Source organism: Haliotis rubra, unplaced genomic scaffold, assembly GCF_003918875.1.
Source record: "Haliotis rubra isolate DU_JTF1 unplaced genomic scaffold, ASM391887v1 Scf779, whole genome shotgun sequence".
NCBI lineage: Eukaryota > Metazoa > Mollusca > Gastropoda > Lepetellida > Haliotidae > Haliotis > Haliotis rubra.
Genome location: NW_025767500.1, coordinates 126,548 through 144,804, shown reverse-complemented (window position 1 = coordinate 144,804; position 18,257 = coordinate 126,548). Strand labels below are relative to the sequence as shown.

The following is an 18,257-nucleotide window of genomic DNA, read 5'->3' as shown; positions in this document are numbered from 1 at the left end:
GATCACTTCTGACAAAAGACTCTGTAAAGCTTTATTTCAAAAATAAAGCTTTACAGAGTCTTTTGTCAGAAGTGATCTCGTACCGCTATTCTATATACTACTCATGTCATTTGATGATGTCGATTGTCTGTATAATGGTGAGTCTGATTTCAGATTATTTTCGGTCTAGATTTGACTGACTGGTCTCGTAATGCAATTTATTCTCTGACAGGATTCCGACACCCGTCCCCCACGACTGTGTCCCGGACAATCCGTGTTTTGCATCAGCTACTCAGTATTACCGTGAAACCCAGTGTCAGGGACAAGTTTGAGGTGACCACACAGACTGTGGCCTACCTTGCAGGTGAGTAGCTCTATGACTGGAATGATACAGCGATATGATCTGTAGCCATTATTATTTTATGTGTTATATCATGGCTGTATCAGACGTTGTTTACTTTAAAATATATGTTCTTTCTTTTTCTGCCAACACAGACGTCATTGTTTTGAGATGACTTTTGTTTGAACATCATCTTTTAAACTTATGAGACTCGTGAAGATCCGGGTTAGAAATGATCTTCAGTAACCCATGCTTGTCGTAAGAGGCGACTAACGGGATCAGGTGGTCAGGCTTGTTGACTTGGTTGACACATGTCATTGTATCCCAATTGCGTAGATCGATGCTCATGCTGTTAATCACTGGATTGTCGGGTCCAGACTTGATTATTTACAGACTGCCGTCAAGTAGCTGGAATATTGCTGAGTGTGGGGCAAAACTAAACTCACTCACTCACTTTAAACATATGATGCTCAGTTTGACTTCATATTTAATGAAGTTTTCATTTCATTTTAGTCATTGAATCATAGCAAAACTTCTTTGATAAATGTAGAGTTACTTCCCTTGTCCTTGTAATGCAGACTTTGATGAAATCTTCTGAAGTAAGCAAAACAAAGCAGAGGACAATGGCAGTTAAAGTAGAGATGTCTTGTATTTGCCTCCTCCTACATGTAGCATCTTTAAACGTTTCTTGATTCGGTTCAGAAAACTGAAAAACCTTTGGTGTCTTGCTTCAGCCTTAGTATCAGTGTCAGAAGAGGTCCGGAGTCGGTGCCATCTAAAACATCGGACAGCAAACTACATGATATCAGAGTCCCCTTCAACAGAGAGTCTCAATACTGAGTTGTCATCATCCCAGGGGGTGTCGCCCTCTGCTCCCCCACCCACCACCACTGTAGTCACACCCCCTCAGAATGCCCCGCCTACAAATGCCTCCACCCCTCTCCCACGGCGACAAAAGAGCTGTGACCTCCTGGACCAGAACGCCATGACAGCAGCACGGATGGGCAAGAACGTCCAGCTGACGCAGAGTCAGGTAGGTGGCGCTGTGTTGCAGAGGCTTGCTTACTGCTTGCTAGACTAAACTAGTCGTGTAGACATCATAGGTAGAAAGCATTGTCTATCAGTTGGCTGAAAGGGTAGAGTAGTTGGAGCTGGAATCTAATACATGCTGTATCAGCCTGGAAAAGTAGGTTAGCGTGTAATCTAGATCATATTGACAGAGCATGTCTGAATCTAAGGGTTTGTGTTGTTGATTGATGCTCGACCATGAAGAAAGGCTAGATAGTCCTAGGCCAAATGCTAGAAAAGTCCCCATCTTTTAGGATCTCTCAGCAGCAGAAAAAGGGTTATCAGTAATGAGTATCACACCTCCCAATCTCCAGAAATTAGAATTCTTCTTGGTATAGAACTAGCCACAAAATGCATCAGGTTGCTAAACACAAACAAGGTTTACCCCACTGTTGAGTCCACATGTTCATAGACCAACTGTATGAGTGTTTACCACATGGTCTAATGGATTGTGACAAAATGTCAGGAACACATCACCCCTGTGCTGAGGCCGTTGCACTGGCTCCCAGTAAAGAGGAGAATACAGTACAAAATAATTTGCATCACCTACTCAACCTCTATGACATCAATTCACCAGCTTACCTCAAAGACATCATCACAAACTATCGTCCAACTCGTGTCTTGAGGTCTGAGAAAAGAGACAGCCTGAAAAAAACAGCTACAAAAATATCCATGGCAGACAGAGCTTTCAGTGCTGCAGCACCAGCTTTGTGGAACTCTCTGCCAGTTGAACTGAGATCAGTATCTTCCCTGGAAGCATTTAGGAGCCAACTAAAAACTCATCTTTTTCTAGCTACCTACTAGTTTCTCCACTTTCTCTGCACAGCGCCACTGAGCAGCACTGGTTGGACATTAGGCGCTTAAACAAATGCATTATTATTATTATAAGCACTGGTGTTCAACATGGTCAATATATGCAGTAGGGGTGATAAGACCAAGTGTATCATATTACCTGATTTTGATGCTATCTCTACATTTGGCTTAGGTATAGACAGTGTTATGCGAGAGAGATAGCATGGACTGAATCTAAAGGCTAGGCAGTTAGGCTGGTTGATGCTAGACTTTGAGAAAGGCAAGACAGTAAGGCTGATTGATGCTAGACCACGTAGAGCATGATGGAATCTAATGGTTAGATAGATATGCTGATTGATGCTAGACTAGACAGATAGAATGACCAGAATCTGAGGCTAGACAGGCTGCTTGATGCTAGACCATGTAGAGCATGACGGAATCTAATGGTTAGATAGATATGCTGATTGATGCTAGACTAGACAGATAGTATGACCAGAATCTGAGGCTAGACAAATAGGCTGCTTGATGCTAGATATTTTATAGCATGATGGAATCTAAGGCTAGACAGATAGACTGACTAGAACTAGACCACTAGTTCGCATGACCTTCAGTAACAGAATAGATAGTATGCCTAGTTGATGCTGGACCATTAATACAATGTTTAGAAGTAGAAGCCATTGTATTTGAAAATTGTGATTCAAATATATTTTTGTAGACCTGGGCCTAGATTTTCGAAGCTCTCTTAGCGCTAAGATAGTCATAAGTGCCATACCTTAACATTAACTTACGACTATCTTAGCACTAAGAGAGCTTTGAAAATCTAGGCCCTGGAACATTTTGTCTGAGGAAAGAAGTGTTGATATCACACAGTGTGATTACTGATATGAAACAATCACTCTCGTTTAAAGATATCACAAATAAATAATTGAAATTTAATATAGTTTGTGACATAGGATAGTGCTAAATTTTCAAATGTAACAAATCATGTATGACAAAGTCGAAACAATACATACAGTTTAATACAAAGGTATTTTAGTGTCAGATCACTGGCTTATTGTTATTAGACAATAATCATCATTATGTTATATGTATTTGTTGACTCAATTAAGTTATATGACAGGTGATTGAATTACATCTGTGTCATGGTCTCATTCAAGTATTAAACAGATCTGTAAAGTTTGTGGTTAAAATAAGTCTTCAGGAAACTATGCTTGTTATCCCCCGCGCTTTTAGCACGAAGCGGGGGATATAGTATTAGGCTCCGTCCATCAATCCGTGTGTACGAATTGGAATATCTTAAGAACCGTTGACTAGATTCTTTTCATATTTGGTTCCTAAGTTCATCACAGTATAGGAAAGGTCCCAGTCAGGTTTGGTGACCTTGACCTTCATTTCAGGGTCACAAGGGAACTTTAACGTTTTACTCTTGTCAGCGAGATATCTCAAGGACCGTTCTCTAGAATTTCTTCATATTCAGCACCAAGCTTTATCTAGGGAAGGCGCAGGGCCCAGTCGATTTTAGTGACCTCCAAATATTTTTCTATGTCATGGCGTCTCTGAAGATTTCAGCATGTTAACCTGCATGTTAAGCTATCTTAAGAACCGTTGACTGGATTTTCAACACCAAGCATCACTTAGGGAAAGTGCAAGGCCCAGTCGATTTTGGTGACCTTCACTTCATTTTCAAGGTCACAAAGACACTTTGAAGATTTCAGCATGTTAAATCGCATGTTAAGATGGTCAGCAAGATATCGCAAAACAATTCACTGGATTTTTTTTTAATTTGACACCAAGCTTCATCTAATGAAGGTGCAGGGCCCAGTCAATTTTGGTGACCTTCACATGATTTCAAGGTCACTGCGATACTTTGAAGATTTCAGCATGTTAACCTGAATTCACTGGATTTTCTTCATAGACTTTCAAGACTTCCCTTGAATGTTTTTCATAAAGCAATTTCTTTAGTACCATTTTTTGCATATTTCATTCACTATGACATTCAAGGTCAAAGTCAGTCTTGAAAATATTTGTGTGTTTGAACAACTAAAGAGCAAGATATCAAGAGCGGTTGACTGGTCATGTTTTTGTTGACAATTAACTTCATCTTAACTTTTATTACTTTTAAGTTTGATTTGATAATTTGCAGCTGGGGATTATGTCACCTTAGTGACAATGCTTGTTATAAGAAGTGATTAACTGAATTGAGTGGTCAGGCTTGATTAATGCATGTCATCATATCCCAGTTGTGTAGATTGATCATCAGGATGTCAATCACATGATTGTCACATCCACACTTGGTCATTTACATAACACAGCTATTTAGCTGGAATATTTCTGATTGTGGAGTTTAACAACATATTTGCAAACAAAGTAATAAATATAACATGGATAAAACTTTAAGATAACTTTACTGCAGCCGAAAAATCTCATTTTCCACTACCAGTGAAATAAAAGACATTTTCATCTCCACATAGTTCAAACACCTGTTGCAGGGCAAGAGCGTCAGCCTTGACCTTGATCAAAATTCACGGCCGCCGCTGACGAAGTTCCGCAGCAGTTCCATGCCGACGCCTGGCAGCAACAAGCTGGAGTCCTCCAAATCAGCCATCCAGCAGCCTCGCAGTGGGCGGAGCTCCGTGTCCAATGAAAACAATGTTCTTCTAGATCCCGACATTCTCATGGACTACCCCACACAGGCTCTAGTCCTCACAGTCTTGGTAAGTCTGTCAGGGGTGGCCTAGTGGGTAAAGACCTGGGTTCGATTCTTCTCTTGGGTTCGTTGTGTGAAGCCCATAATTGTTTTGAACTCATTGCCTTTATTACATCATGGTCATAAATCCTGCATTTTGGCATTTCCACAATATTATATTTGTCCTGTGTGTGCTAGGTAAATACTGATTTCTCAAAACTGATTGTCAGAATATGTCAGGTGTATTTATACTATATTTCATATCTGATTATCACTATCAAGAGGTGTGTAGTATGAAAAGGGGCTTACTCCATGTATCCTTTATATTTCAGGCAACACTTGTTCGGAACACTACAGACGAGAACGAGACAAGAATATTGTATGAGTATCTAGCTGAAGCCTCAGTCGTATTCCCCAAAGTCTTTCCTGTAATGTAAGTTAAAGCTACTGTTCAAAACAGTACTCTTTGAAATACTGTTGAACATCTATCAGAATATGTCTGGCCAATTCCAGTTTATTACCTTTTCCAATTCATGCATATTTTCACATTTGTTGGCAAATTTACATAAGCGACAATTCAGAATTATTTTTTGTTTTTATTGGTTTGTCCTTGTTACACCGTCTGCGTGGTGTAGTGGAGAGCCCAGAGAGTGGAAGGTCGCAAGTTCGATACCAGCCACGTCATAGCAAGAAACGTTAAAATATGGTACTCGTTGGTCCCTGCCTGGCGCTCGACATTAATGGGTACAACAGGGACTGGTCGGCTCGGAGTCAGTATAATGTGTCTGAGTGGGGTATTCATGCTTCACTCCGGCATGGTATCTCAGTGAGCTAGCACTATAAAACCAGCTTAAGTCTTGGCTAGTACAAGCAGCCACACATACACACGCATGCAGGTCGCCATATGAGCGAAATATTCTTAAGTGAGACATGGGGTGTAAAACAGTATCAACGAAGTCCACAGAATTCATCCTTGTTAGAAGCGACTAATGAAATTGAGAGGTCAGGCTAACTTGGCTGATGCTTGTCATCATATCGACTGGTGCTCATGACGTCAATCACTTGGCTGCCTCAAGGACCATCATACATACATTGCTGAGTACAACTCGTAGCATCAAAGACAAACCACAAAGAAAACCATTAGTCGTCACAACCCGTGAAGGTCCGGGTTAGAATGAGCCTTCAGTAACCCATGCTTGTCGTAAGATGCGACTAACGGGATCGGGTGGTCAGGCTTGTTGACTTGGTTGACACGTGTCATCGGCTCCCAATTGCGCAGATCGATGCTCATGCTGTTGATTACTGTATTGTCTGGTCCAGATTGTTTACAGACTGCCGCCATATAGCTGGAATATTGCTGAATTGCGGTGTAAAACTAAACTCACTCACTCACTCATAAGTCGTCACATTCCCTAGTGTACAGTACACAACCCTGTGCACTTAAAAGAACCCACGAATCCATTGGTGTATGACCAGATGGTGGCCACATGAATACGTGCAAACACCTAGTTGCAGGTACAGCAACGTGCAGTGAACTTTGACAAAGTACTGTGACTATGTGTCCCAGTCCACCCAGCTGTGAGTGGGTACCTCGTTAGGATGTGAAAGCCACAATAACTCGGTGCGCCTAGTGGCTGCAAGAGTTGTATACTCCCCAGGGAGTTGAGATTGATAATACAATGAGCTGTTGAGTTGACATCCAATGATTGAGGGAAAACTACCAGCACCTTGAGCATGCACTAGTTGCGTGGATAGGTGCACTATATAAATATCCTATAAAAAACATAAAAAAATTAATTCTTTTCAGTTTGTCTGCCAAAGGCACTTATTTGTAATGTTCGATAGAACTCGGTTCTGACAGTAAAAAATAATCACTGTCTTCCCTTTCTAACAGTCACAGTCTGCTTGACGCAAAGATAAACAATGTTCTGTCGCTGTGCCACGACCAGGCCATCCTCAACGCAGTGCAGAGCATTATCCAGAACATGATTGCGTGTGAGGACGCCTCCCAACAGCAGCTGTCCTACCTCCAGAGTAAGTGTCCGCGGGAATGTAGGTATCTATGTTGTAGAGTAATGAGTGTAGGAATTAGAACTTATGGTTGGATAATCATTGAAGGCTGCTCTTTGTAGTTCAGGGGGCGGTGGGGTAGCCTAGTGGTTAAGGCGTTCAGTCGTCACGCGAAAACCCGGGTTCGATTCCCCACATGGGCACAATGTGTTAAGTCCATTTCTGGTGTCCCCCGCCGTGATATTGCTGGAATATTGCTAAAAGCGGCAAAACTAAACTCACTCACTCACTTTGTAGTTCAGTGTTGCAACAATACTCATGTAGCTGTTTATCTCCTGGAAGTAAACTGATTATGTTGGAATTTTTAAAAGCTATGCAAATAAACAAAAAATAGTTTTAGGTTGTTTTTGCTAGAAGACACAAATGGTTGATTGAATTATTTCAATTACCATTTTTGTTTCATCACAGTCCACATAATCTGCCGAAAATGTTGTTCACCAACAATTTTCCTAAAAGCTGTATTACCTTATCCTCCCTCTTTCCAAAGAGCTGTGCAACACCCATACAAACACCCTACAAACACATCTCTCTTTCCCCCAAACAGCCAGCACCCATCGGACCACTACTTTCCATGGAGCACAACCCACACACCCTTTTGAAAATAGTTGCAGCTTTTACCTCGTCCAAATGTAGCATAACCTCTATCTCGTCACCATCATTTTCCCCCAGAAAGCCCTTTCCCACTACCTCCCAAATGGACCATCATCTGTTTCTGTCATCACCAGGGGCGCGGTGGGCGAGCCGGCCAAGGCGCCAGGCTAGTGATCCAGCAAGGTTGAGGTGCCAAGATCGAGCCCACCTGTGACCGGGTGTAAAAACCTTGGAGTCAACTTTGTGTGCAGACTCTTTCCGTGTTGTCACAACCCCTAGTATACAGTACACAACCCTGTGCACTTAAAAGAACCCACAAATCCGTTGGTATATGACCAGATGGTGGCCACATGAATATGTGCAAACACCTAGTTGCGGGTACAGCAACGTGCAGTAAACTTGGACAAAATACTGTGACTATGTGTCCCAGTCCACCCAGCTGTGAATGGGTACCTTGTTAGGATGAGAAAGCCACAATAACTCGGTGCGCCTAGTGGCTGCAAGAGTTGTATACTCCCCAGGGAGTTGAGATTGATAATACGATGTGCCATTGAGATTGACATCCAATGATCTAGTGGGAAAATATTGCGCCTTGAGCAAGCACTAGTTGCCTGGATATGTGCGCTATGTAAATATTGTATAATAATAATAATAATAATAATAATAATAATAATAATCCTTGTTGACTAATTCAGCTTATGCACTGTTCCAGGTATTGGATTTGGAGGTTTATGGAGGTTTGCTGGTACTTTCACAAAGGTGAGCTGTTATGATGTTGTGGGGGTCACGGACTCAGTTGTGTAAAGCGCCGCATTTGCAATGCCGAATTGTACCACCAGAAACCTGTGTGTTTTAGTTCCAGATTCAGGGTTTGTCGGCACCAACATGGTAAAGATCAGAGACATGCCTAACTTAAGGCACGGGCGATTGGAGTAGCCTAGTGGTTAAAGCGTTGGCTCGTCCACGCCGAGGACCGGGTTGAATCCCCACATGGGTACAATGTGTGAAGCCCATTTCTGGTGTCCCCGTCATGTTGCTGGAATATTGCTAAAAGCGGCTTAAAGCCAAAACTCAATCAGCCTCACTTCAGACTTTCCTTCTTCAAGCTGGAACAACTCGATATAACTGGTGCACTGTTCAAATTAGCACACTTTCCAGAATAGTGCTCAAATGTGCTTTCGGTCATGTGCATCAGAAAATGATTGGGTTGAAATCTCAAAGAATATTTGGTGGAATGTGTATCTCAGGCACTAAAGTTCACTGTATGGGTTGTATCTTCGGCATTTATTTCTGATTTCTCAACACTATGCTCATGGGTTTTACTAAGGCAGAAAACATCACAAACTACATCTATGATTTTTAATTTACGTTTAATTGCTGCTTTTCTAGTAAAAATGTCCAATTAATGATATCCAATCATCTGTTTCAGTCATCGGGCAGCAGTGACACAGCGGAATTATTTGTGAATTGTTTAGAAAAGGCAATGATGGTTGAATCCTGTCTCCCTGGTGATGACCTTGACATTCTTAATCCTTACCCAAGCTCTCTGGGAATCTCCTCCAATCTGAATCTGTCGAGTTCCATGTCGAGTCTCAGTGTTGGGAGCATGCACTCTCCGACGGATAAGGACATTGTGGACAAAAATGGCACAAACGGCGGAAGGATACGCCATGCCTCTGCAAACAATCTGCCAACCAAAAATAGAGCTGGGAGTTTTAAACAAAAAGAAAAGAAAAAATTAATGGAACCAATTGAATGAGACATTGATGAACACTGAGGTTGACTGTGATTGGCTGTTGGCCACTGATGTACAGGATATGTGAGTTGTTCATTGGTTGATGGAAGTCATGTGACTTGTGGACGCTGTGTAAGGTATCTAACTGCCATTGTTCGCGAACTGTCGGAAGTAGCACGTTGCCTGTCGTGGAAATCCGATTCCTGGGACCAGAGGGATGGGGCGAGAGATCCATAGCGATATTTTAGCTGAATGTGTTTCGAGAATATTTATGTGGGGAGTGTATGGAGAGAGTTTTATGTACAGTTTATCAATTTTATTTTTGATTGCAGATCTGTCGCCATTGCCCATGTAGAAAGTAGACCACAGCAACATATTCATAATATGGACAAAAATATGTACATTCATTGTCAGTCAGCCATTGGATACAACACTGTCTTACGTGCTGCTTAAAATCAGTCAGTAAATGTTATCTGTTAAACATTTTTTGAGTTATTCCTGTAAGTTTTACCGAAAGGAGATTTTAGTTGAGTTTTAATCAATTAAGATGAACTTTTATCAAACCCTTTTATAGTTCTGACATGGTGTTGATACATATCTCAGTTCCCTGTTCATCAAAATGGAAAAGAATAGTGAATGTTCAATCTCCTCTCATAAATGCCTGTACAGTTATGATATATTTTAAGAGATCAACTATATTTTGAAATGAAAGATATCTGTGATATTTCAAGACAAGGCTAATTCTTCCAGTTTCAAACTTCTATAGAATATAGACTATTGAGGGGGCTTGAAATCCTGAAATCTACAGTGATTCTTTCTAAAACTTCTATTTACACACCAGTGAGACATGGACACTGCATCACTAGAGATGTAACATAATCAAGAAGTCATGTTCGTTTATTTCAAACACCTAAAATGTTTGCATTGTCGAGTCTGAAATTGCAGGCTAGTTGCATATGACACGTGTCAACTTCTACACCAGGGTTTTACGGGACGCGTGATTCCTGCGTATTGGCCTCAGAAATTTGATGAAGTACCCCCAAACTAAAATCCTGTGCGTCCTTGTGGACGCAATAATTTTTTTCTGGGAAGAACTTTCTGAGTTTGTAATGTTATCCCGTAATTAAAATATAAACATTCTGTTTGCAATCATTTTTCTAATGACATAGAAAGTAACACATATTATAACCTAATCATTATCAAATGGGAAGCATCCATGATCAATTATTGCATGCAAATTCATGGACTCCCAATTTTGGAAATGGACTCTCAGAATACATATGCCCTGAGTCACTAGGACTCCCAGTTTCGAAGAGCTATGTACAACCCTGTTACAATCCACAAATTGACACACTTTCAACAAAGACAATAATCCTTTATATGAACAAATATAAAAATGTTCAATTTTAGTTTTTAACAAATGTAAATATATGCTTATTTTATTTCTAAAAAATACACACTTGTTAAAAAGATTTCAATGTAGCTTTCAGGAATTCAGTATCTGGTGAGGATATAGTACCAAGACATATCTTCTTGTTATTACTTGGTTTGTTTAGCTGATAAAAAGTTATGAATGATAAAAACAAAACTGTAACATTAAATCAGAATCACTGTTTCTTTGAGAAAAAATTGAATTCATAAAAGCATTGTGTTGGAATTAAGGTAAAAATACCCTATGGATTGGATAGTTCTTTTTGAAATATAATATTTCTCCAAGCATCATTAATTCCAACACACTTAATGTAAAATCTTTAGTTACTTCATGTGTATTTTAGATTATAAACGAAATTCTTTTAACTGTTGATAGTTGTTAACAGGCTGAATGGGAAGAAAGCATCTTGTATCCTTTCTTTTCACAGTAAGCCCGTTTCTGGTGTCAACCGCTGTGATATTGTTGGAATATTTCTAAAAGCAGCGAACTACTAACTCACTCACTCTTTTCACAGTGATGATATTTTGATATGTCAGCCATGTGATAACAACCAGCAATGTCTAAACTTCATCAGGGCTCGAAAATTTCAAAAATCCTATAAAGTAATATGAACTTTCCACTTGTCCTTCTAGAATTGTACTTTCCCTATAGATCATGCATCACAATGAATATAAATTTAAATTATTTAATTTCATAATGTTTGCTTGGAATAAAACTACAATAAACATTACTTACTTTGTCTTCTGTACAAAATCTTTACAAAATTGAATTTATTCAACATTTAAGATAGCTGAACTTCAAGGAAAAAGAAAAATGTTACTTTAGGTTCAGAAAACGTACTCGTCCTCTAGGACGAGCAAATTATGTTTTTTCACTTACCCGAAACAAATTTTGCTTGTCAATACGAGTGGACGAGTGGAATTTTCGAGCCCTGTTCATACTATGGGAGTCAGATAATGCATTAGTGTTCAATACCCATTACTTCTCAGTTAGGTTATTAATATCTGTTGGGAGTGAACGTCATACAAACATTTGCTCAGCAAGTAAATGGCAATATTATGACAGAGCACCAGGTGACCATAATCAAAATACTTATTCAAATAGATAGACGTGTATTATTTTTGTTAACATTTCTGTAAAGAATTCTGAATGAGTCTGTTCAGAATTATAAGGGGGTTATCAGTGGAGGCACTAGCAAGCACCATGGCTGCTATGAACCTTTGTCATCGTTTTAATATTACTGTCACCATGGAAACTGTTACTGCCATTTGTATGTCTGTGGAACTCTTGTTGTTATTTGTTATAGTGTTTACCATTATGCTTTTGTTTGCTGCGTTGTGAAGTTCGTGTTATACCACATGAGAGTCCATTTCATGCTATGTTTTATCTGGGTTTTTGTTGAAGTGGTGATATCAGTGGTTGTATTGTCCATTGGGTAACTTTATTGACCATGGAAAATCAGAGGATGTACCAGTGTTATCAGTGTTAAGACACTGTGATATCACTGTTTTGACATGGTGATATCACCATTACAACATGGTGATAGTACTGTCATGGCATTGTGATATCAGTTTATGACATCTTGATATCACTGTTCTGGTGATATCACTGTTAGGACATGGTGATATCACTGTTAGGACATGCTGATATCACTGTTATGATATGATGATGTCAGTGTTAAGACATGATATCCATGTGAGACATTGTGATATCACTGTTACGACATGGTGATATCACTGTTACAACATGGTGATATCACTGTTAAGATATTGTGATATCAATGTATGACACTGTGATATCACTGTTATAACATGGTGATATCAGTGTTTACTGTTTGATGTCTGATATCAGTGTTAAGAAGTGATGGCATCATGATGAAGACATGATATCACTGAAGACATTGAGATATCAGTGTTAGGATATATCACTGTTGAGACATGGTGATATCACTGAAGACATTGTGATATCAATGATAAGAGATTGTGATATCATTGTTAAGACCTATTGATATCTCTGTTTATACTTGGTGATATCACTGTTATAAGGCATGATGATATCAATGTAAAATGATGAAACCAGTGGCATTACTATTGATTGTGATGCATCATGTTTATATCATTGTTATACCATGTGTTTATGATTGTTATACCATGGTAATATCAGTGTTATTTCATGTTGAAATCAGTGGCATTTCACATTTCAGTGTTGTTTTAATATCAGTGCAAAGCCATGGTGGGATCATTCTTGTACCATCTTGGTATCCATAAGTATCTTGTTTTAAGTTTCAAATTGGCAAGCAAATCAGGACATAGGATAAATGCAAATATCTTTAAAAGTACATACAGTAAGAAGATGTTATATAGAATTAGGTCAGATGAGAGCATCAAGTTTGTGGTCCATTTATTTATCATTTATTATAATATCAGCATGCCAAAATGAAATGAAGTGGTTGGAAAGACAGCATACATGCATGGTACCATACATTACAGTCAGTATCTTCTTAAAGAAAAAACCAAAACATGCAAGCTATTTGTCACATCTGAAAGAACAGTTGATCGTAGAAATATTTGTCTGATCCTTTCTCAGAAAGTTGGGCAGTGATAAGCAAGGGATTGCAATATTATGCAGTAGAAAATGAATGACTACTTTGTTTGAATAAAATATTATGGTTGTGAGAACAAAGGGTAAGGCAAAGCAAAGCCTACTTGTTTTCACAATTGTTCTATTGTGAGCCTTCTGTCTTAGAGCACACCCAAATACTCTGTTTCATATATTGCATATCAGGATATGTGGTGAATAAGAGGCATAGATACAATCACATGTACATTTAAGTTTCCATGTGTAGTTAACGACTAGAGATCATCCTGGTTGGTGAGTTGTTGTATCTGCTCATGTCACTTGACCATCACTTGACCACCTAGTCGGCAAAGAGCAGTGAACTGGTTGGATTTGACCAATGTCTTCCCCGGGAACAGATAGCGCTTACATATCTCCTCAATCCACCAAGGCCACAAACCCAAGCCAAGGTGGATGTGTAATTCTTGACGTATATGGATCTTCAGCAGCTTTCAAACAGAGGATGGAGCACAGTGTCAGGATATAATGGCCATAGGATGAAGTCTTTAGATGTCCTCCAAGCCAGAGATGTCAACAAGTAACTCATATCACAGAGAGATCATTCAATGGAATATTGGTAGTCAATATGAAAGATGATTTTCTGAACTTCATTTATAATTAGATCTCATTTGTTTGTACTCTAAATATTAAACATCCAGTTTTATGAAAGTGTATGTCCTGATCTAGCGGTAGCACCTGCCTGTCACATAATCTTGCCAACAAAGGGGAGTGTGTGTGGCTAGAGAGTGCAAGCCTATATCTAAACAGGGTTTTGTTATGGTTTAAAGTTTAAAGATCTCTCTAATCTTAGACAGTTACACGTGCAAATTACTTAAATTTTCTGTTTGGTTACTTAACATTGTATACTTATGACATGAGTATCAATAGTAACTGTGTGGATGGGGACATTGTTCCAAGGCCTCAACATATCATCTTTTGCAGAGGACGATTTCAGAATTGTATTCAATCCTGTTTTCAGTCTCTGTCTTTACTGATGGGGGCGGTGGGGTAGCCTAGTGGTTAAAGCGTTGGCTCGTCACGCCGAAGACCCGGGTTCGATTCCCCACATGGGCACAATGTGTTAAGCCCATTTCTGGTGTCCCCCTCCGTGATATTGCTGGAATATTGCTAAAAGCGGCGTAAAACTAAAACTCAGTCAGTCAGTCTTTACTGATGTGTACTGCTGCCAGTACTTAAGGACACAATCGTTTGATAGCCTTTCAGGGGCCAGCAGTTCAAAGTGAAGTGTGATGGAGCATGGGGCTGAGATTTTTGTTGGAAACAGAACTTGTGTTTGGCTAAATTTCTGTCAGTGGTTAAAGTCACAAAGCAGTAGAGCATTTGATGAAATTTTCATTGGAAACAGAAAGTTTTTTTTATTGTTTGCACAACTTGTTTTTAGGACATTGAATGTGCCAAGTATTGTGTTTTATTATTTAAAAAACTAGGGTTATTTTTTTCAAATATGATTCCAGGCCCCTGACAGTATTCAATGATTAATGTCTGTGTGGTCAAGACTGTCTCAGAATTCTTCAAGACTGTACTCTGGTGTCTCTTGGTTGTGTTCACAGGTAACACAATATTATTATCAAGAAATATGTCTCACATAGTTTCTGCTACAACTATTCGTTTACTTTATTGTGTCGTCTGGATGATTTGAAAACATTTGTCCAGTTCTATTTAAAGACTCAAAAGATACAGTACACCATTTTGAGTTGTTCAATTCCGCATGGTTCTGTCCAAATGTAAACGGACCTTTCAGTGTCCTTTGAGTGGCTTCTTTGCACAATTGTATTCTTCTGCTCGGTAAGGTGGCTTATCTGTATAGAGGCTAGTTCTTATTAATGGCTTATATGTGCAAGATCTAGTTTGTTCAGGTGGAGCACCTGTACAAGGTATTGTTTGTTCAGGTGGCTAATCTGCACAGGGTCCTATTTGTTCAGGTGGCCTAACTGTGCAGTGTCATGTTTGTCCAGGTGGCTTACCTGTGCAAGGTCTGTTTGTTCAGGTGGACCACTTGTGTAAGATCCTGTTTGTTCAGGTGGCTAATCTGAACAAGGTCCTGTTTGTTCAGGTGGCTAATCTGAACAAGGTCCTGTTTGCTCAGGTGGCTAATCTGAACAAGGTCCTATTTGTTCAAGTGGCCTAACTGTGCAGTGTCCTGTTTGTCCAGGTGGCTTACCTGTGCAAGGTCATGTTTGTTCAGGTGGCTAATCTGAACAAGATCCTGTTTGTTCAGGTGGACCACTTGTGCAAGATCCTGTTTTTCAGGTGGACCACTTGAACAAGATTCTGTTTGGTCAGGTGGCTAACCAATACAAGATCCTGTTCTTTGAAGTGGCTCTGCTGGGTACTGCTTATTTAGCATATCTATAGAAGGCTTATCGCTAGAAGGATGTGTTTTTAGTTGACTTATCTGTTCAAGGTCCAATGGTCTTTCTTTCATGTTGTTGACAATTCTTCAAGATGTGTCTGAGAGAAGTATGTTTGTCCTCAAATGGTTTTCTTGTGTTCCTTGAAGAAATTGTCACATTGAACATATTATACATGAAACATATTTTGTCAGACATTTTCAGAATCAAATAACATCATGTCCTATTATCTGTGTGTTACCATGGTGATTTGCTGTTGTTCATTATCAGGAGATATGCCTGCGTTTTCACTTAACCTTTTTCAAATGCTCTCATTTGATCCTCGTTTTTCACAAACACGATCGCCAAGACAACCAGGCTGTAGATATGGTTCCAACCAGCAGTCGACCAGAATGGGTTGCATACATGAGACTATAGATATATTGACTTAAATGTAAGGTCTAGTGCAGAAGGTCATTGACCATATGCTCCAGCCAACTAAAAATTTACGTTTATTGGGTTATAAAACTAAACAGAAGTGAACATAATGGGCGAATTGTAAGCATTATTATTTACTTGTTTAACACCATAAAGACATACAGGAGCCTATTTTCATAAATAGATATGCCGCAATAATACCTTCTCAGATTTTCACACCATAAACATGTAGATGGCTATATAGATCAGGTTTCAAAACAGTAATGCAATACAAGCCAGCCAATGAAACTGTTAGACCGAAGTGAGAGTGGCCCATTCTTTCTCTGGATGAAAAACCAACGAAAAGAATTCCTTGGTTAGCCATCCAAATGCCATGGTATTCTTTCCTTGATGAAAACACGGGAATGGAATCCCTCGAACGGCCTTTCAAATAGCATGGGATTTTATTTTTATGGGTGATTAGGCGGTGACAGTGCAGGATACGGATGATGGGATGTAGCTTGATGCTGATGTCATCAATTTCCTCACGCTGAACTGTTTACAGGCCACATCACATTGCAGATATAACCAATGTTCATTTCCTCTGCAGTATGCCGCTAGCTGTTAGGTATTAGTATCGACTGTAGTTGTTAAGTGTTAGCATGGTGAGGTGACAAGTCAGTGTGTCTGTGGCTGTTGCGGGCGAGCAAAGAGGATGAGCTGGTGGGTATTGTTGAAATAAAGATGAGATCAAATAATTAGCCAGCCACATTATTCTAAATGCGAAAGAGATTTTGGTTTAAAGGGTCCAGCCAACAAGTACTATGTTTCTGGTTCCTGTCACGTTTCACACCTCCCTTGTCCTTTCATATTTTCTGTATGCTGAACAAAGGGAAGGTAACTCGAAACTGGTTTCACAACGTTGAATGTGCGAACTGCCGTGATGCCTCATGTGTCTTCGCAAGTTCTCTGAACATAAAACCATGTAGGGGCTAGCCATCGCTTAATCAAACTTAAATGAATCACCAAAAACAAGAAGGACATTTCATGCTGGAGATATTCCCCGTTTGTTTCACACAAAGGCTTGTCAAATTATCTGTCGTCACGTCACTTTAGAACAAACTAAGAGACCAGAAACATAGGGCTGGGTTTTTTCTTCGTTTTGTTTTTGCGCACACGCATAACTGCTGTGTAGACATAAGCGATGTACGGACTCGACTGCGTTGTAATAAAAATGTTCGCCCCTCATCCGAGGAAAAGAATTACATAATCTGAAGCACAGATAAATATAGAGGTCTGAGCAAAGGTCAAATTCCCTTCCTTGAATATTTTATGGTTCCGGTTTTTACAAGTGCAATGTGGTACTCAGTTATCAAGTTATGGAAGGTATTGTAAACACTGCATTTATAGTTGAAGTGGCTAATGACATTAGTGCATCAAATTGTGTATATGTAAATTTGCGGAAAACAGTTTAACTGACGTATGTGTAGAATGGGAAATGCATCAGCCCCAACCAGACTTTAGAACAGTCAACTTTTCGGGCAATCTGGTTCGCTGTTGGTTTTTGTCATGTGACAATCTTCTGCAGCCTGATTGGTTGGTTACATTGTTGGTCATCGCATGTCTGATTGGTGCATAATGATATGTTGTTCTTGTCAATGATGTCCTGTCATCATTATTTCATTGTGGTCAATACTGATCAATAGGGACATTGTCGAAGTAAACCACTCAAGTCACTGGCAGTGTTTGTTATTTCTTCATCAAGTCCCAGCGAAACAGTCACGTTCGTTGCACCTGCATTCTTTTACCAAACGTTATGGAACAACCAAGTTTAGGGGAAGGGTAGTGAGATGTGTTGCTTGAAGTGTGTGCTCACGTTTGAGTACTACTACTGCTAAATAATTCGATTTTGCTAAACCACATTTCGACAGATTTCATAAACAATACACTTCCAATACATCTAGTGAAGATCCGGACTAGACTGAGTATTCTGTAACCCATGCCCATAACCCATAACCCATTTAAAAGGGTGATTCGTGATCAGGTGGTCGGGCTCGTTGACGTGATTGAGATTCATACATGCCATCGTATTCCAAATTCCACAGAGGCACGTAATGACAAACTCAATTGCCTGGTCCAGATTCACTTATTTAAACATTGTTTTCCTATAGCTGGAATAT

The 18,257-nt window shown here is 39.6% G+C and overlaps 1 protein-coding gene across 1 annotated transcript in view; it reads left to right on the top strand.

Annotated features, from left to right (window-relative positions):
* The window catches only part of LOC124260839 (neurofibromin-like), a 113,991-nt gene extending 96,177 nt beyond the window's left edge, over positions 1-17,814 (top strand). Inside the window, 7 exon segments of the mRNA XM_046695159.1 lie at positions 212-343; positions 1,054-1,352; positions 4,651-4,893; positions 5,198-5,298; positions 6,760-6,899; positions 8,239-8,285; positions 8,956-17,814. Coding sequence (XP_046551115.1) covers positions 212-343; positions 1,054-1,352; positions 4,651-4,893; positions 5,198-5,298; positions 6,760-6,899; positions 8,239-8,285; positions 8,956-9,285 — 1,292 coding nt within the window. The 3' untranslated portion in view covers positions 9,286-17,814.
* Positions 17,815-18,257: the final 443 nt, after the last annotated feature.